General features: G+C 42.1%; 1 protein-coding gene across 2 annotated transcripts in view; it reads left to right on the top strand.

The window, feature by feature from the left end:
- The window catches only part of LOC138623345 (adenylate cyclase type 9-like), a 33,869-nt gene that overhangs the window by 6,039 nt on the left and 7,522 nt on the right, over nucleotides 1–20,308 (top strand). The window contains exons 2-6 of one of the 2 annotated variants that reach the window (XM_069702820.1): nucleotides 15,337–15,509; nucleotides 17,760–17,870; nucleotides 18,275–18,531; nucleotides 18,681–18,783; nucleotides 19,525–19,733. In XM_069702820.1, the coding sequence (XP_069558921.1) occupies nucleotides 15,337–15,509; nucleotides 17,760–17,870; nucleotides 18,275–18,531; nucleotides 18,681–18,783; nucleotides 19,525–19,733 (853 nt within the window). Of the gene's footprint in view, nucleotides 1–15,336; nucleotides 15,510–17,756; nucleotides 17,871–18,274; nucleotides 18,532–18,680; nucleotides 18,784–19,524; nucleotides 19,734–20,308 lie in introns of both variants that reach the window. The other variant, XM_069702819.1, reaches the window with a different exon arrangement.

Raw genomic sequence — 20,308 nt, 5'->3', positions numbered from 1 at the left:
ACCTGCAGAGAAGTGTCCTTTGAATAGGCAGTTCTCTTCAGCCTCATGGAGCTTTCTAGTCAGTTTTTTTTCACAGTTGTAGCTGTTGCAGCTTTACTGTATTCACTCTCACAGATCTCATAGCACAATTTGTGGCCACAGAAGGCATCTTTTTCAGCCAGATAGCCCTATAGACCCACTGCACTACCTGCTCAACACCACAGCAAACAGACAGTCGGCACAGGTCTGATGTTCCACATTCATGGGAAAAATTAGATTGGAAACTGGTCAAATCCGTGTCGTCAACATTCACAGAAGATGCAGGTCCAGTCCTGATCGCACATGTGCATACGTCATTACCGGATGTGTAGCTGAGCTTATTTGGGCTACGCTCTTATGTCGTACTCGCTTGCCTCACATAACAACCAATTTTTCGTGAACCCCATGTTGAGGACCACATTCATGGGAAAAACAACCCATGCTAGACCTGTGTCCAACCCTGGTTGAGACAACTGGCGTGAAGGAGGGCCGACTAACCTGGGTTGCTCCATGCATGAGCAGTCGGTCTGTATGGGGAGTTAATGGAGTGTTTAACAACTACAAGCAGCGTGCTAATGAGTTCACCATGGCAACTTAAAAAGTGATGCAGTGTCAGTGTTATGTTGATGAGTTATTTCTGATACCCCCAAGTGGATCAAAAATGACTTGTCTCTGGTTTAAAAGACTCTTCTTTTTCTTGAGAGTCTTCCTGTTTTGTATGTATCTTGCATCCTCTTCCCTGCTGCGAATGTTCCAGACTGGTGCTGGAGGAGCTCAAGCTGAATGAATAAAAGAAGAGAAATGATCAAAATGATCAGCACTGGCTCCACTTTGATGATTTAAAGAACACTTTCATTAATTTGAACTTCTGACAGCTCTTTTGTATAATTGCATGGCCCCTCTCCTCTCATCATGTACAGGGTTTTCACCAACCAGCTGCCTCAAGGTCCAGCATGTTCTCAGATTGAGTTTGAAATTGTGAGTTTGACCTTTTCCAAGTCAAACTATGGAGCAAAGCTGTTTGAGGTAGCTACATACAGTTTTACCTTCTCTCATGCTGCTCTCTTCTCTTTGCCCTTTGAGAGATTTCTAATTATGCAAAACTGGGTAATCTCCTTGGCTAAAGTGATTAATGTTATTCATTCTACATCATCGTATCTACCCACACTGGCCTGGTGTTATCCTCACCCACAAACGCATCAACCGCCTGCCAGCCAGTTCTTTTTTATCACCACAAATTCTATTGATTGCCTATAATGAGGCTGTCATGGCTGTGTTTATTTATGATGAGACGACAACAAGAAAAGGTTTCATGTCATGTAGATATCAAAGAAAAGCAGCCCAGGCCAGAGGTTGTGCTTGCCATAACACAGAAGACAATTTGCTTTCTGGTCAATGATGTACATTAATTTGTCCCAATTTATTGTCCACCTTTAAGCCTTTGGAACAATAATTGATCAGCCACATTATGATAGATTTGAGCACAGAGCAGAATTTAACTGCAAATGCTCCTGATAATGAAGGTTCTGAATCCCTTTACTCTGGCCCTATTACTTCATGCCCGGCAGCAGAAGTTAGTTATCGAGAGATCCATTTGTGCCTTATTGAGACTCGCATGCACATGCACACGTTGACTTTCACACATCCCTGCCCCTACTATGTGAAGGCTGTTCCCGTAGGGATGGGCTGTCAGTCAGCAAAGTGTACAGTTTTTGCCTGAAGCTAAGTGGAGAATTACTTATAATGGCTCCTTTGACCTTGACCACGATAAATGAGACTGGTTTTGATGTTACGCTTAAAGACGCAGGCATAGAGAAAGGAAGGTGAGAGGGATGATGAAATACATTTAGCTGTGGTCCAGTTTTGCTGGCAGAGACCTGGTTTTGTCCAAGTGATGTTAGTTCTAAAGAGCAGTGTTTCCTCTCTACGTCATGCAACTGGATCTCAGTATTGAGCTCGAGAGTGAAGCAAAAGTTAAGGAAAAAAGGCTGTACACATTTAAACCTCTGGATTTCATCTCCCAAAGTACCATATGTGTTTGTTTGTGTGTGCTTTGCCTACACGCTGCTGTACATGACAAACAGTTAAACGGTTTGGCTTTTCCCCCTTAAGATACACGCAACTCTCGTTTCCCCCTGCCAGCAATCAAATACCTGCCATGATTTTTGTCTGTACGCTTGATCCCAAATCAGTATGCACTGTCAGCAGTCAGCTCTACTGTAGAAAGACACGGGGGCCGATAGTGAAGTGGACTGCGCCGAATGGAGTGGCTGACTGCTAGGAGGGGTTAGGAGGGGCAGACATAGACGTAGAGTGTGGTTAAGCTCTGGTGGCAACCATTAGGATGGTTTGTCAAATAAGTTGCACCTAGATAAAGGGATTACTATTAAAATGCATACTGTGTTCTATAGTGGCCATTTCATCTGAAAGTCTGGGAGGGAGACACGACTGCACAGAGGCTGCCAGGGGACAAAACAGCCAGCCTCACCCTAAGCTGCTATATTGTATTGCAGTGACCGAGCCCTGCCTGGAACACCTTGGCTCTGCATGGTAGATTACAGCTCTGCCTACAGAGTAATGGCATAATACATCACGCTGCATTGTACAGTATCGCTCTCCACTGCGTATTAGTTCAGCCCAGCATGGCACTGTCGCCCGCAACAACGCAATCTCACCATTTGTCATATTTGGCCTTATCATACTGATCAAGACTGCAGAGCCTTAGGAACCTTTGTCAGGCTCTGCAAACATGGGGTTGTTGTGGCAAGGTTATTGAAGGTCTATGATGTGGTGATTAGCTGGATTTTTAGAGCTGTAATCATTTAGGTAATCTGCTGTATCACAGTGTTACTCAGCAGAATTGCAAAACTTGAACTCATTCAGGACAATTGGGCAGCAAGGGCATGGCTTGCTGCATCGACCCAGCAAGCAATAAAAGATTTGTACCGAGGTGGTATAATTAGTTTCCGGATCAAGAAAAGAAAGCATAATATTGCAGAGCTGCAAATATTCTTATCCGCTTCACTCAGAGAGCTTTTCTATTAAACTTATACTGTTGTAGATTGTATTCACAACATCCATGTATCCTGTTGTGCTTCACTTCAACCTGACAAGTGTCAGGGAACCCCACAGACCTCTCTGTCCCCCTATAGGGGACAGCTGTCATATAGGCTCAATGCTGAAGTGTCGTACCTCTATCTGCTCTGACAGAGATGACCCAGGGTGAGGTGGATGTGAGAACCTGATATCAGCAGCACAACTGTCTGTCTGATAAGAAGCTGCACTTGCAAGTAGCTGACATGGCTGAGCCTGTAGAACAAACCCAGCACATGTAGCATGTGGAGTAGAACATGCTACAAAACGTGTCATCCAGGAGACATTTGCTCTGAGGCCTCTTGGCAGTTTGAGGTCAGGATACAAAACAAAATCAATAGTAGTGCCTACAAAGGATAATGTGCAGTAGGTGACCTAGCAGTGGTCATAGGACGGAGGGATTCTCTTTGGTTTTTGCTGCTGCTTACAGAACAGCCACCAGCGCCTCAAGATATGGCTTTAATTGTTAATTGATGTCATCATAGGAACTGTCCATTTATGCTCCGGTGCGCCTGATCTGGTGAAATGGGATAGTCATGTGCTTTGGACCTGTGTTTCCACCGCTCCATTAGCCACCATTAAACTGGTGGCTTAATGCAGGTAAGCTAATGTAGCGCAGTCATATATTGATCTGTTGCGTGGAGGAGGTCATTGAGAGACATTTGTATTATTAGACCTTAAAGAGGCTCTGTATAGTGGATCTGCAGGATAATAAACATACTCTTAATTACTGGTGCTACAGTGTTACTTCTCCTCCTGAAAACTATTGTGCATAGTAGGTCTACAAAGAGTTTTCCTTGTAGTGTTTGCATTTAAAATATTCATCAGTCTCCCAGAGAGGAGGCATGTAAACATGATTGCTCGTAGAATTTGACTTTCTTTGCTACCTTATAGAGGACAAACCAAAAGATATATATATATAATTAATCATGCAATCTTGAGATATCTTCTTGATATTTTCAACACAGCGGGTGAGACCGGATCAGTTTTTTTTTTTGTCCATCTCCACCTCATAGTCATAACACCAGCTTCAGCACATGGGTAACAACGTTTACCATCTGCAGCCACACACACGCACACTTATTCCAGCCCTGCACCCTGGACCTGCAAAGGGCAATTGCCATGGTAACAGGCTATTGAAAGGGGTGAGGGTCAGCTGGCTCTTTTTTAAATGAAAGTACTGCTGCTCTGACAGAGAGAAAGGGGCCAAATTCACTTCATTCATTTGAATCTCTGGCTTTCATATTGTGGGAAAAGCCAAGCAAAGGCCTATTTTTGTGTGAGCTCAGCAAGGAAAAGCTGCTCTAAAGGAAAACTACACAGATACAAATTTGCAGAAACTCTGAGTCTCAAATATTTGTAGACCCTGAAGAAAAGTAAAAGCATCTGTGTGTATTTCCCTGTACCTGGTTGTGAGCTGTGCTTAGAGCTAAACTAGGTTCCTTGTGGCTGTGTAAATGCTCTGGTGATAAATTGCTATCATGAGTCATTGATGCAGCCTAAGCATTTTTTTTTTTCCCTTTGTGATCAAGGGTACAGAAAATGCCACCCCTCCTCTTAACAGATGCACACAAGCCTTTACTGACATTGACAGATGGATCTCACTCTTAAGGTGACGCACAATAACCTCTCAGTCCACCCACCACACACCACTCGGTCATAAACACTTACTTTTGCACTTTTGCATTGAAGTATGCTAAATGAAAACACCCACACGTGCAGCCACACCCTGTCCGTGTTTTGTGGTACAATAGTGACTAGTTAGTGTGCACAGCAGGAGTGCATGTGTGATAAATGACTGTGTGAATTATGAATGAGGGAAGATGACGGGAGCCAGTGCTTGCTGAAGCCTGCTACTGCACTCAACATGCATGGATTGACTGCACATGGTTGTGTGTGTGTTTGCAACATGTCTTCCTTCCTTCCTTCCTTCCTTCCTTCCTTCCTTCCTTCCTTCCTTCCTTCCTTCCTTCCTTCCTTCCTTCCTTCCTTCCTTCCTTCCTTCCTTCTTATGCGCATAACTTGTCTGTTATAATGCATAACTTTTAAGTATTTTATTATGAGCCGCTAAGGTTGTGAGATTAATTTTTGAATATCTAAGTCCAGCTTTATCCAGAGGATGAGGAAGTACTTTGAAACGCTTGTCTCTCACGTCCTTCCTGTGTTACTCTTAAAAACATTTATGGAATACATTTTCTTCACCTTCCTTCTCACCTCTTTTTTCTTTCTCTGCAACATTGTCTTCACTTCCTTTTCTGTACCAATTGTCGGTATAATATGTGGCATATACTAGGCTACGCAGTTATTTATCTTTAATGTTTGACAGTCCTCCTTGACATTTGTTATGATTTGGAATGTTTAACTCCAGATGAGTCATAAAGTAGCAAATACATTTTATGCTGGTATGACTGTAGTGAACCAGGTATATTACTGGACCGTAGTAAAAAATATTTTGGGCTTCTATAAATATCCTGTTATGCCCTGTAGCATACCTTTTTGGCTGCTGGGTAATGGGAATATTACAGGTGATGCAAACTAATCTAGCATGTGAAGAGAACCGTTTTACTGACTGGAAACAGAGAAAACTGAACTGTTTCAACCAGGAGAATTGGCGTATAGATTTGATATCAATGGGACAATCAGCTCTCCAGGACTGGAACAGCTGTCTCTCTGAGACTAAGACTCTAATTGGGTTACTTCTATTTTTGATGCCAGATGGATCATTTTCAGTAATTCAGGTATTTTTTTTTTTATCTCCCCTGCTGTTTGGAACACTAAGTTGAGGTCGTGGATGCACAACGTACATACCTATACTCCATGTACTTTGATGATTTGTGGTTTGTTGTGTAAGAGCATGATGACTTGTTCTTATGTGAAGGGTATTAGTGTAAATTTCCTTATTTTTTGTGAGGCTGCTGGGTTGAACCAAATTTTCATCAAAGAAATAATTTGTACTTTTTTTTTTAATTATCAGTGAAGACCAGACAATGCGCTAGTCCATTTCCATGTGTCTGTGGCTCACAGCCCAAAGCCCACTTGTTCCAGCTAAAGACATACATTTATAAAAGCATGTATATTCATTCAGCTTTGGTTAAATTCATGTTTGTTTTGGCTAATGTGGTGAGAATTTACAGTACCAAGTTGTGTTTTTAATATGGTTCTATAACTATAGAGGCAAAGAGGAATTCATTATTAGGCTTTAGCCTCACAGGCAATACTAATTGGATCAATTAAATATTGTGGGATTTTTTTTTTTTTTGTAATAACACTCACTGCTAACCTTGTTCTTAAACTGATAATGGAAATATTGTTTTGCAGCACTTGTTCTGGAGAGATGGTGTGCCTGGTTCCTGTCTCGTGTGAACTGAGCTCCAAGCCTCAAGCTCAGCTCCCTCCATTGGTTTTAGCGTGTAGCAGCCTTTCTTTTTCCCCTCTAGCTGTCAGATGCTCCTTCATACTTTATAGCTCCAGGAATCCCTCATACTGTCATTCCTAAAGGCCATTTCTGTGTGTGTGTGTGTGTGTGTGTGTGTGTGTGTGTGTGTGTGTGTGTGTGTGTGTGTGTGTGTGTGTGTGTGTGTGTGTGTGTGTGTGTGTGTGTGTGTGTGTGTGTGTGTGTGCGTGCGTGCGCTAAGTACTTGATATATTTCCAACAGAGGTCATTCCCCATCCTTTTATCATTTTAAATTTGTCACTCCTTGTCTGTTTCCCCCCCCCCCCTGTTTTTCTACCCTCCATCTTGTTGCTGTCTCATTCTGTAACTGATGAGTGAGAGTGCTGCCTCTGCTGTGTTTCAAATGGCACAGCAATGTTTATCCTCACGGGTCCCATATTGAATCTTTTTTTGGCCCTCTTTTCTGACCCATGAGATTTAATGAACCTGTCAATTCTGCTTTTAAAGAGGAGAGAGGTCACAGTGAAAGCAATGTGATACGACTTCTGTCTTCGCTGCCATGCTCAAACACAGTATGATTCAGGAGTTTCTAAAGCCGAGCTTGTAGTTAGCATCCTCATTTACTACGGCTGTATCACTTGACTGTTCTCGATAAAGAGTCCTCTGGGAGCGGCACAGTGCTCAGCATAAGATCCAGTTAATTTTCCTCATCAACTCCCAGTGACGATGCCATTACTGATGTTGAGTTAGCAAAGTGTAACAAGGTATTGGAGCAGAAGACGGGGACTGGTGGTGCATGTAAGGGTGGGAGATATTCGTCTCTGTCAGCTGTTTGTTTTGATCATTTACCCAGAGTCACAAACATGGTCACTGTTAAATCAATAGGGGAGTGCTGTTCATAGCTGTGGGTCAGTAGTACCTCTCATTGAGATAGTTCAGCATGTGATGAAATAAAATTTCAGTTATAAGCGAGACTCACAGGAAAAACACCTGACAATTAATCAATGGAAAAGTGTGTTCCTTTTCATGGTAATTTTTTTTTTTTTTTCATTTTTATTATAAAAGGTTATGAATTGAGTATTATACAGCAGACCTAAGATTTATTTTATAACCAAAGGAGGAACACTATTAGCTCTTTGCACTCAATATATATATATAGATATATCTATCTATCTATCTATATAGATCTATATATATATAGATCTATATATATATAGATATATAGATCTATATATATATAGATCTATATATATATATGCATCTGAAGGTCTAGAATAAAACTAAGAAGATAAAAACGTTAGATATGACATCATACAAAAGCATTAAAAAAATAAAAAAAAAAACCTTTTAGGAGAGATTTACAATTTGATGCTTTGTGCCAAAAGTTTTGAAGTTCATGTAATATTGTTACTGTCTTGTGAAACCCATGTCTCCAAAATTGGTGATGTAGAGTTATATTATAAAGGGACAGATTAAATGTTTCCCATTACTTTAAAAAGTTTAAATACCATTGTATTTTCTGTAAAAATGCATAGTCCAACAACTAAAATAATTTTTCATATTGTTTTTTTTTTAGTTTTCCTCTTTATAGTGATGGAAGTTCTTATGTCTTTTCATCATCTTATTTAAACAAGCGAAAGATTGAATGAGGTCAATTTCAATTCTGTTTTGACACAAGAGAAAATTAGAAGTCATTCAAGAAAATGTTTGAAATCGATTAAGATGCATTGGAAACAAATGCAATTATACATTTCAGTAGCAAATGTCTTCACCTGTTTTTTGTGATAAAAGAAAATTGTACAGTAAATGTGCTGGATAAGGAGACTAATGCACACGAGACTATTTTTGCTGTGTACACAGATGTGCTGAATTGCAAAAGAGCCATATGGTCACCATTATGTAAGAAAGGAAAAGAGGATGGTGGGGAATTGATATTCAGAGGACAATGTGGGGGTGAGTGGTGAAGGAAGATTGTGTACAAGACAGAAAAGTGAGTCTGAGCTTTTGGGATGATGTCAGCTGGAGCAATTCTTCGTAGAGAACAGCCCTCTATGCCACTGTGGTGATGAGGCAAATGGATATCGGCTTGGACACAGAAGAACATGGAGGGTAGTTGGATTTGGGGCAGAGAAAGAGAGAGAGAGGGAGACGGGGGGGGGGGGAGAGAGAGCAAAAGACAGACAGTGAGCTACAGCGAGCTACAGCGAGATTGATAAAACACTGAGCAAAGGAGAGGGAAGAGCGGAGTGTTAAAGATTTTGGAGGGATGTCAACTGTATCTGTTGTTCTGCCAGCAGACCATGACAGCCTGGGACTGTCAAGGATGGAGGGATTGCAGGCACAGAATACAAAGAGAGCACAGACAGACATAACCAAGCGAGACTTAAAGACTTTGGAGAGATGTCAAGTGTTTCTATTGTCGTTTTGAGAGAGCCACAATAGGGCTAGATTGAAGCCAGGAACAAAGCACAGACCAACTATGGAAATTTCATTTTGGTGCCACTTCTGTTTACTTCATGGAGGGACAAAAAGAGGGGAAGGATATTGACAGATTTTGTTGATTGCAACAGGAAGAGGGACCTCTGAATGGCTTGTTGTACAGGGACAGTGTGTTTGTGTGTAAGCAGAAATGTACTATGACACAATTCACAGTGTAGGGACATGTTTTTTTCCCCCTAAAACTGGGAAGCTAATGCTGAGAAAGCCCAGGTGTGTGCAAGACCTGCTGTTTCTTTTTCTGGACTCAGGCTTATGTAACTCATGTGGAGAGGTCACTGTGGGTTATCTGGGGTCTCTGAGCGTTTGAGAAGTACTCTGTTGATTTTAGCTGTGCTTCACTGAATTTCACATTGACATAATCAAGCATGGCTTTGGTTGTATCCAGTCTGAAACGCTGTGGTGGTCAGATGGTTGTTTGGTGCCACTTAAAAATGTTGAGTTTCTTGATGTCCTCCAAATGAAAGTGTGGGAAAGTGTGAGTGCTGGTGCTGCTCTTTTTTTTTTTTTAACTCTCGCTCCAACCGTGCACCCATTATGGTTCTAGATTTGTGAGTTATTCATGCAATTTTTCTTTATACTTTCAAAATAAATACTGTTGGTCTTGCATGCTTAACGTGCAGGGAAGCATGCATGTACATATATAAACCATTATCATCTATTATATATCACCACCAGTCCTGACCAAGCCAAGACAAGTCAGTTTATTTAACTGATCGGGGTTCCACAGGTCAGAGAGATAAGCCTGACCTGCTCAATTTAAGTACTTAACAATACACATAAATATAACATTTTAAAAAAAAGAAAAGAAAGTGCTGCAGCATTCTGAAGCAACTGTAACCGGTGTATTAGTGTCTGATCCATTTCAGTGTACAAAGAATTTCATGAGAAAACCTCAGTGTAATAAAATTCTTATTCTTCTTTTTCTCACATCACTATAATCGACTGGTGATTCCTCTTTTGCAGTGAAAAAAATACAATAATACAATTTTAACTTGTTACTACAATGTGACAAGGTAACTATAGTCACTCAGGAAAATGTTTAAGCTCGGTGATACCGTTATTTCACTCAGTCCTAATCTGTAGTAAATCAACCAGAGGCTGAATAAACAAAAACATAATCATTGACCTTGATAACAGAGGCAGTTGGATGTAATAGCCCAGAACAACTAATACAGTTAAGAAATCATCATTTTGCTCATCTTTCTTGCTTATGTGTGTAGTAAATGAAGCATTGTGTGAAACATCCTCTCCTATATATTATTCAGAAGACAGCGTGCTACTGCCAAAGTTGGCACGTAAATAAGTCCTCTGTGCTTGACATTCTCTGTCAGAGGAGACAGTCTTCCCTAGTAAGTCACTCTTTTATGTCCTTAGAAGAAATTGAGCCCAAGAAATAACCTGGGCTCAGCCCAAGTGTTCAGTTGTAAAGTGGAAGGTCACCATTTACCCTCCTCCCACCCGGAGACACACACAAGCTCTCTGCTGCTCCTCTACTGACAGAACTGACAGTGTGAGTCCCTCTGCGATTCCTTGTGAAAAATGCACGTGTCATTCATGTTTTCTGACTGAATGGGTTCACTCGCAGAGAGCAGACCCATTTTTAGTTCTACCACCACTACAAGTCATCACACAAACTCGTTATTTACCTTTTACTTCTTTCTCTTTTTAAACTGTACCTGAAATCTGTGCAATCTCTTCCTCTTATCTCTACCGCCTCTCCTTTGTGCAAAATGCCGCAGTAATAAAGTCCTCCTGTACAGCCTGTCGTGCTGGACAGGTTTCCACCTGTTTCTCCTGCCCTCTTCCCCTCAACAGGGACAGGATGTACCGTATATCCCTGGATGGAGACACGGTGGAGGGAGAAAGGGGGGGCTTCTTGCTGTCGGTGCCAAATGGCACGGAGAGCTGCCCAGCCCAGCAGTGCTAGTTTCCCTGCGCCACCTGCTCCACTGCCCTCCTGCTCAGATACCTGGCCTTGGAAAATAAACCTCTCATTATTCGTAAGATGAGGCACATGATATGTTTGTGTGTGTGTGTGTATGTGTGCTGATCCAAGCATATCGGTCAACCCTCCATCTCTCTTTGTTGCCCTCGGTGTTCTGCTGCTTTTAATAAACCGTGGGACAGCATCGGGGGCTTCTCGGTCGCACTTAGGTTGCAAATGGAGAGTAAAATAAAAGGTGCTGTTTTGTGATAAACGTCCAGCAAGTTTCATATTTATGACTACATTACCAGTTGCATTCATGTGCTTCCCCCCTCCCCCCCTACAGTTTATCTCTTCTTATTCTCTTCTTTTATGTAGGCTTTTCCAGTGGGAATTTTTCTTTTTTTCCCCCCTCTGAATAATTCTTTGGCCTTATTCCTTCTTTTTGTGCTATTTGTTGTATTCAGGGCAGTGTAAGGATGTGGAGCAGCCAGGCTTTTTGTTGCTGGTTGTTTGTATTCCACTCAGTCGTTCCTGTCTTTGCTCAGGGCCAGTGGAGGGTTATATTAAGAGTGTCTGAAATGACCACTGTATTGTGTGTGTGTGTGTGTGTCTGTCTGTCTGTGTGTCTGTCTGTGTGTCTGTCTGTCTGTGTGTCTGTCGGTGTGTCTGTCTGTGTGTCTGTGTCTCTCTGTCTTGTCTTATTTGCATCCACTTTCTCCTGTATTTTTTATTTTCGTTTGGTACACGTAACCTCTGCACTGAGGTACTCTTAGCATCATGAAAAAAGGGTTCAGGGGTGGCCATTGTCCCACAAGAGCTTGGACGTGCTATGAAGAGGTGAGAGGAAGGGAGGCGTACGGGCAACAGTGTTATTTGTTTGCGAATGGTTTTCTCATTTCGCTCTCCACTGTTCTGAACAAAGGGGCTTGGAGAGGGAGATAATGTGACTGGGCTCTCATGGGGAAAGGTTATCTACTGTTCCCTGTCAGCTGATAGCAGAAGACAGGACACTTCAAGTCCCATAACGTCCAGAGGCTGCCACTAATGATGCTCTTCAATTAGCCCAAGGTCATCGGAAATGGAGAAGGGCCAACACATGCATATACCTGCTTCAGAGACCATCAAACAGATGTGGAAAAAGTGACAAATGTGTAGTCACACACACACACACACACACACACACACACACACACACACACACACACACACACACACACACACACACACACACACACACACACACACACACACACACACACACACACACACACAGGAAAGAAACAAAAGACATCAGTTGGAACACACAGCATGACGTTTCCTGACATTTCTCCCTGCCACGAGGCCTTTAGAGCACAGCTATATTCTGATGATGCTGGACCCTGTTGGAGTGGGCAGTGGAGCCAGCTGCCAGTCAGACCAGTTTATCAGAGCTGCATTCCACTGCCTGACAACACTGCAATTTCAGCTCCTGCAAGGCTAGATTACAAAGATGAGAGATTTTCCTCAACTGGCAAGGAACAGGGCCACACCTGCTTAAAGACATATGTAATGTCTCTTACAAACACACACAGATAACATGCTGTGCAACTTTGCAAGCCCCTACAGTTGATCTGTCTTGTTCTTCCCTGGCTTGCAAGACTCTGACATGTGAAGTGATTACCTGAAAACAGCTGCCTGACAGCAAGATGGTCAACCTCACATACATCCATGTTAACCTGTGGAGAGGATGGCTGTGGATTCTTCACTTTAAGCACGACCCTTGACCAAAGGGGAACACCTGAAATCAAGCCAGAAGCACATATTACGATAAAAGGCAAGGGCAAACTGGAAGTGATGGACACGGCCAACCACAGCTGACCTCCTGTCACCTCCCTTAGCTATCAGCTTGTCTTTGTTTTCCTTCAGTTACGAGAGTTTTATTTTTCACTGTCTTTGTTTGTTGTGTTCATGCCTGGCATTGTGTTTTTAATTATCTTTTACAAATGCTCTCTCTGCCTTTTACCGTTTCTCTCTAGTAATGTGTTGGTACTTATTTTACCCATTTTGAAATACTTCATTATCTTTAATAAGCTGTTACACTATTGGGGAATAGCGGCTGAATGGTTCAGTGATTTGGGTTGAGATGGATTTGGCTTGGTCTCCATCTTATACAGTTTTATTATTACTCAGCAGCCACCATTGCTTTTACAGCAGGATTTGCATTAATTGTGACTACATATATTAATAAAAATTTAAAAAAAAAAGTGACTCAAGTACATGAGTATTTTTGCGTGCTTTAGCCTGAAAACAGATGGGACTGTTTCTATGACTCAAATGCTCACAATCTGGGTTGTAGAAATGTCAATGAAAAGACAAGTAAACACTTGAAGCCGTCCATCAAGTCTCTGCCTGCAGTCTTTGAGAAAATCAGGCATCATTTGACATCTTTTTGCTGCATTTCATACATCATTCCACGATATCTTTACCTGTGGTTCCTATGCAAATTGAGTGAAACTGAGTTTCCCTTCAGAGATATTGAGGAGGAGACAGAAGAAGACAGGAGACACTTAGAGGGAGGGGGAAATTAACCTTGTTGACCCATGAGCAGAAGCAGAACTCTGTGTGTGTCCTGGTGGGAGGCAGTGAAGGATTTGATTAGCAAACTAATGAAATCAGTCAACGCTGTGTGCGTTCATTGTGTGTGTTTGTGTCTCTGGATCTGTCTTTGACACAGCCACCCTCGCACATTTTCATTTTCAGAGGCAGTCAAAAGCTCTCTTCGTCTGCCGAGCCATTCTGCATCAATGGTTCGGGGAATTAGTTCGTTGTTGCTGCTGTTTACCGCCTTCAATTCCCATCCCTGAATCTCATCCACCTGGCTATCGACCCAGCCGTCCATCTACACCTCCACTCACTGTGATATCTGTTTGACTGTGTGTAGGTGGTTAGAGGGGGTGTTTCTTGTGAGTGTCTCATAATTGTACTTGTGCATGTTGCGCTCCCATTTTTGTGTCTGCTTCTTTATGTGCTTATTTACGTATTTGTCCCATAAGTTTCGGTTGTATATGTGCATCTTTAAACATGAGACTGTGTACCCTTGTGTCATCGGTGTGGTCTGTGTGTGTGTGTGTCGGAGAGCGAAGCCCCAGGGTGGCTCAGCTGAGGCAGTGGCAGGCCTGTCTAAAGTACTTAGCGCAGACAATACTCAGGGCCTGAGGCTGCGGCTTCACTGACAGGTGAATTTTGTGGCCAAGCACACAGTCGCAGGTACTTACCTGTGCTGCTGACAAACACACACACATACCTGTTACTGTGATTGTGGCTTGTCACAACACAGTGATGCAGAATGGGAGGGGAGAGGGGGGGAGGGGATGAAGAGGAGCTCAGCCACACACACTTGGTCCGCCTCTTCTCAAGGAGGTTTTTACGACTCCCAAACACTAAAGCTGTGTTGTCTATGTTTATGTTCGTGTATTTATCATAGCAACAATGTTGGCAACAAAAACCCAAACAGGAAGTGAGCCATATGTCTGCGGTAATGATTCAAATTGCTGAGTGGGAGCTTCCTGATGGCCCTGTGTTGAAAAGACAGAAGAAACCATCCTGTGCATTTCAAAGCGTCCCACATCTCAACTAAACAGATGAAATGTCAAAATGAGCTCAAAACACCTTATTCATCCATTGGCTGGTTTTGTAATTGTTTTTGGTGAATTGCACCATTTTGGGGAAAAGGGTTGCACTAACACCCACCCATACACAAACCCTCTAGCAGTAATGGAAATGCTAACATGTTGATACGAGTGGTTAGATGCAGGTGTTCAAATATTTGGCTGGACCTCGTTGTGTCTGAAACTTTTTCACGTCATCAAATACATGAACCCCACATGAAGATGCACACATGCACCTGTATTATACATAAATGAAAGATACATTTTTTTCATTATGGAAAAAGTCAAGATCCAAACAGGATGAATAGAAGAAATCCAGCACTTACTATACAGAAATTCTTCCTCAAGCTATAGATTAGAGAAATTGGTGAGATGATTTCAGACAGAAAACATGAACCTTGAAATAAACGTTGGCTTTATGCATCACAGTGTTGGTCTCTTTAATGTTGCATATGTCACTCATTTGTTTAATTTTTACATTCAAAATACAAAAGCCTGCACAAACGCACTACACATCATGTTTATGTATATATGTATGGAAACAAGAATGAGTCATGTGTATGACCTTGGCTTTTCCAAGTGCGAGACATTGATTGGTGCTTCTCACCCCCCTGCTTATATAATTCACAGAGGGAATTCATCCTGGGTGCTGAGCCTCTGCTGAATCCTAAAACAACCCCAGAACCACCAGTGCCTTCATCCATACAGGGATGACTAAACCCACATTGTTCCTCTTTCTGTCTTTGTTCTCTCTTCAGGCCTGAGGACCTACCTGATCTCTGGGAGGAAGGTGGAGCCTCACAATCAATGTAACTGCTCCCAGATGGGGTTGGCTGGACCGGAGCATGTAGATCCTCGATGTCCATTGCCCAGAGTTCACACGCCTGATGGAGCGCCTTCGGCCTGCATCCTTCCTCCAGATAGAGCCAAGGTGAGTAGTAACTATCTCTGAGAAAATCATCCTTGTTGTTGAAGAAGTATATTTCTAGAAACTTCTATCTTTAAACATCGACATCGCCTGAGGAAGAACACTGAGCTCTATGTTCAACAACAGCCTCTTTGATGCTCAACTTTGCTCTCTGTGTGCTTTTGCGTATGTAGGTGTATCAGAAGCTTTCATAAATATTGCATTTTTTTGCATGCAGGGAGGTTTCTATTGTCTTGTGTTGAGGTGTAAAAAAACAGAATGACTTTCATCCCTGCCATTAATATGCATCCATATTTCTCTATTTGTTCCATGAATTTACCTTTGTGCACCCTACGTGGTTACAGCATCTTTGTTTATTTCTTTCTTCGTTTTTGATGCACCTGTATGTGTGTACTCCTAAATATGCTTCCATTTGCGTAGCACCTCAGTTCCATTAAATCCCTAAAAATATGTATCTGAGAACAGAACAGTGAGGTCCTATTAATTAGGCAATAAAAAGTGATCTTCTCCCTGGCACATACACGACATTATCAAGTGAACATAGGCTTTTCATTTGCTTCTAAATTGTGCCACTTACAGAACTATTTTGGAAGGGCTAAACATTCGAATCGGTAGCTGCCCTTTGCCCGCACTTTTCAGCGTGCCTAGAGACCCACTACTCTGTAGAGCTGCAGCATCCGTCCATGATTGCTTTCCCAAAGCTCCTGGCAGGAAAAGGATACTGTTCTTCTGGCCAGGAGCATTGAGAAATCCTGGGAATCTCCCATTCGGCCTCTACATTCTACGTGGCTTCGTGACACTATGTTTTTCCTCCAGTTGGAGAAAATCACGTTTACCCTCAAAGGGCCAATGGACTCATTCTGTGAAAAGTAGCAACCATTTTTGACATGTTTTCTGAACTTTTCTGTAACCCCCCCAGATGAGGACTTCACTTATGGCCACATGTCCAGAAATTCTGAATTTATCACAGATGTATGTATATCTTGGCGAATAACTAGTTTTATAACGCCTTTATGTTGAATAAGGTTTATTTTCATCGGGGGGGTTGGCAGCAGACAGGAAGGGGGAGGGGTGGGGTTGGAGGGCTATTATGGGGAGTTATTGTGTTTTTGTTTGTCATTCTTAGGATCTCTTGATGTTGTGTGCCTTACTGGGTTTTTTTTTTTTGTTTTTTTGTTGTTGTTGTTTTGTTTTTTGCATTGTACATTCATCAATAAAGCATGGAAACTGAGAGGATCATCATTAAAAAAATAATGGAGTCACCAAAACCTTTTTAATTACCGTCAAAACCCTACACTCCTGTGCCATATATTCATCCAGAGTAATCTGTCTTTCTACACACATGCACCCCATGATCCCCACACAGATCATTCAGCTCACAGTCAGAACAGGTGGAGGGAGGAGGTGTAGTAGCGCAGGGGGAGGGGGGGGGGGATAGAGGATGAAGAGAGGCGGAGGAATCAGTGAGGGGTCCTCGGCATGTTAATGCGCTATCTCAACCAAGGAAACATTTATCAAGCATTTTTGCCTACGACTGACGACTTCTCCATTTCATGTTTTTTCATCTTTTGTATGACTCACACACAAATCCAGATATGGATCACACTGAATGATCTTTAAATGACTTCATGACATTGAGTGTGTGAAAGGAAGCTCAGGGCAGGTGTGTTAATACATGTTTGACTGCTTAATGTAGCATGTAGGTAAACAGTGTGTGCTATCTCTGTGTGTTTACATGGTGTAGCGTGTACATACATCCTTCACAGTGCATTGCACTTATCTGTGTCATGGACGGGCATAGCACAACAAAACTGTCACACAGATTTCTCATTCACACACACTCACATGAAAATAAAGACCTTGAGCAGACCTCCTACACACCTCTTACTTACTCTTTGTCTCCCTTCACAATTCTCAGTCTCTACAGCTGCTCTTATTATCCTCATTAAAAAAGGTTTATACTAAACTAATAACATTTTGTAAGAGGAATGAAAGACCCCTTACAGCGTTTCTTGCTTGTGTTCAAGTGACATGTTTTATTATTTCTGCTGCCACCACCCTGTTGTGATAACATCCATGTGTGTTTGTCATAGCTCTGTTGTTATTTCATCATCCCCAATCTGTGCCATCTTTTCATGCTTTTCTCTGCTCTCCTTGATCTGTATCACCCAGTTTATTAATTCTCTTTCTTCTTTTCTGCCCCCATATGCTGAATCTTCCCATCTGCCTCCAACCTCTACCTCCCTGCAGCAGTCCCCCTGTCTGTCCTGCGATGTGGCCCCGATAGAAGGGGAGGATCGGGTTCTGGAGGAAGGAATGGTGCGCAATGGCTGCCATGACGACCGCAAGACAAACAGCAGCAAGGTTAGCCTGTGTTGTCACCTGAACTTAACTGTCTATCTGAAATGTTAAATGTCTGACTTTTATGTTTAAAAAGTGTTAAAATGTCCATCGTGTATTTTATGTCATGATGTTTCTATCAAATATCGGTGCATTGTGATCTGTCTCTGGTTTAATTTACTCAGGACCCAGCAGCAAAAAGAAGGTCTAAAAAAATAGTTCAAAGAAATAGAACTCCATGAGTCCCAGATAAAGTTAGCCACAGACACATTTATTTGAATTGGTGTGACTGAAGCACAGTCTTTAACCTTCATATTTCCTATTGAGATGACTTTGTACTATTCCTGACCTTTTTTGAAAGCAAAGATTCATTATTGCTCCTTCTTTTTTGGGAAATTCAAGACCTTTCTTTCCTTTCTTTACCTTAGGACTCTTCAACTCTGAAGTGTTCCCCGGCGGTGTCTGCAGGGCGCAGCCCCAAGGCTCTGAACGGCCTGCTCAGCCCTCAGCTGGAGGCCTTGAACAACAGCCAGACATCGCTGTGTGAGATGCTGCAGGAGAAGGAGAAGAAGTCATGGAGTGGAGGAACCATGGGAATGGACCACTCAGCGCTCATCCCTCTGCGATCCAAGAACTTCAGGGAGAGGAGTGATGCTCACTTTGTGGATGTTATCAAGGAGGACAGGTAACCATGAATTGTAGATAAATGCATTAACACGACCTATACACATTTTTTTTTGTAGTGCACAGAAGTTAATCTCGGTTGTGGATAGTTAATTGTAATCAGATGATTAGAACACACGATTCCTTCTGACTTTCCTGTGTCTGTGACAGTCTTATGAAGGACTATTTCTACAAACCGCCCATAAACAAGCTGAGCCTCACCTTCCTGGAGAGGAGCCTGGAGTCTGCTTACCGGAAAAGCTACCAGGAGGAGGTGTGTGTGTCTCTGAGCTATGTTTGTGTGAAATGTAATGGTACCCATATGCCTGCTTGTGTAGTGAATGTGAATGTATTTGTGTGTGTCTGGATATTTCTGAAATTATATTAGTGTGCTCTGAGCTTAAAATAGTTACCTTTGGTCTGACTGTGATTTGACAATCCCGCAGAGTTTTAAAACTGTCTGTCTTTTTAATGATTCCAGCCATCCCCTTCTCCCTGTCTCTATATGAGCATGAATATGCACTCGTATTTCAGTGTGTTTGTCATCCTGCATGTTTGTGTTTTCCTGTTTGTCTGTGTCTTATCTGGGAAGCCTGTTAGCACCTCGTTAAGACCAGACTGGTCAAGACTGCGGCAAAGAGAAATCACTGCAGGACCTCAAAAGTGGTTTTGTATTAGGTTTTGTTGTCCTCTGCTGGTGTAACCTAAGAAGTGCATTTTTATTTCATGCCCGCTACTGTTGCTGGTTGTCACATAAGAATTGGGATTGATAAGAGTTGAGACTTATTTAAGTTGTTAAATGACTATTAATTGTTTGGTAATTAATTTCCAACACATCCAGAGGGAAGAGATGTTAAATAAATTAATCTTTTTAGCTGCTTTGTGGGTAAATTTCCTTAAATAGAATGCAATATTGAAACAAATTCCATTCATTTCCTTTTTCTGGTTTGAAGTGGTATGTTCAATGTTATTTTCATTCTGTCCTCCCTACTTTCCTCTCTGTCTTCCCTCCCAGGTGGAGAATCAAGCAGCAGTGCAGACATTTGCCAGCCCAACATTCAGTTATTTCCTGGACATGTTGCTGTGCTGCTCAGTATTTCTGGCTCTCTCCCTGGCCTGTTTAATTCAACTGCCTGCTACCCAGCAGTATTTGTCCACACCAGAACTCATACTGACAGCTGTAGCTGCACTGCTGGAGGCTCTGGCTCTGCTGTTTGCGATACGGTGAGATTCTGAATACAAGTTTCTGAAAAAAACAGGCAATTGTTCAGGACCAGCTGACTTGAAGGACTGTTTCAATAGAGGGTATTAATACATTATTTTTTTTCTGGAGTTGAAAGTTTACCATCCAATCTGAAAAGGGGGAGAAAAAAAAAAGGCAATTTCAAGGAACACAACTCAATTAAAAATTAGGAGTGCAATGCGAGGAATAAGGAAGAGAAGAGGTGGGAAAAAGAAGATTTTAATCCTTCAAGATGCCCCTTGGATGTTAAAAACCATCAGAGTCCCCCAAGCAATCTCAGTTTAAGCCCCCTGATACAGGGGGTAGAAGAACTGATAGGGTTTATACCTTCTTGAAGTCATCAGACAATTGCATGTGTTGTTTTTATGTGTAAGGAAATTGTGTCAGGACTGTGATACATGACATTTACAGGCATATTGCTGACGGGCATGTGCTTTGTGCTTTCAAATGGAAAAATTGAGTGGGTGGTGAGCTTACCTCTAAGTGTAAAAAAAAGTATTTTAGCAGAGGGAGAAACAGGCAAGAAAATGTTGGCACGGTTATTTATTTGACGACT

Source organism: Brachyistius frenatus, unplaced genomic scaffold (genome assembly GCF_029030835.1).
Source record: "Brachyistius frenatus isolate BFR_SWC_R1_liver_20210118 unplaced genomic scaffold, ASM2903083v1 Contig_43, whole genome shotgun sequence".
In the NCBI taxonomy this organism is placed as follows: Eukaryota; Metazoa; Chordata; class Actinopteri; family Embiotocidae; genus Brachyistius; species Brachyistius frenatus.
This window is presented reverse-complemented; position numbering and strand designations above follow the sequence as displayed.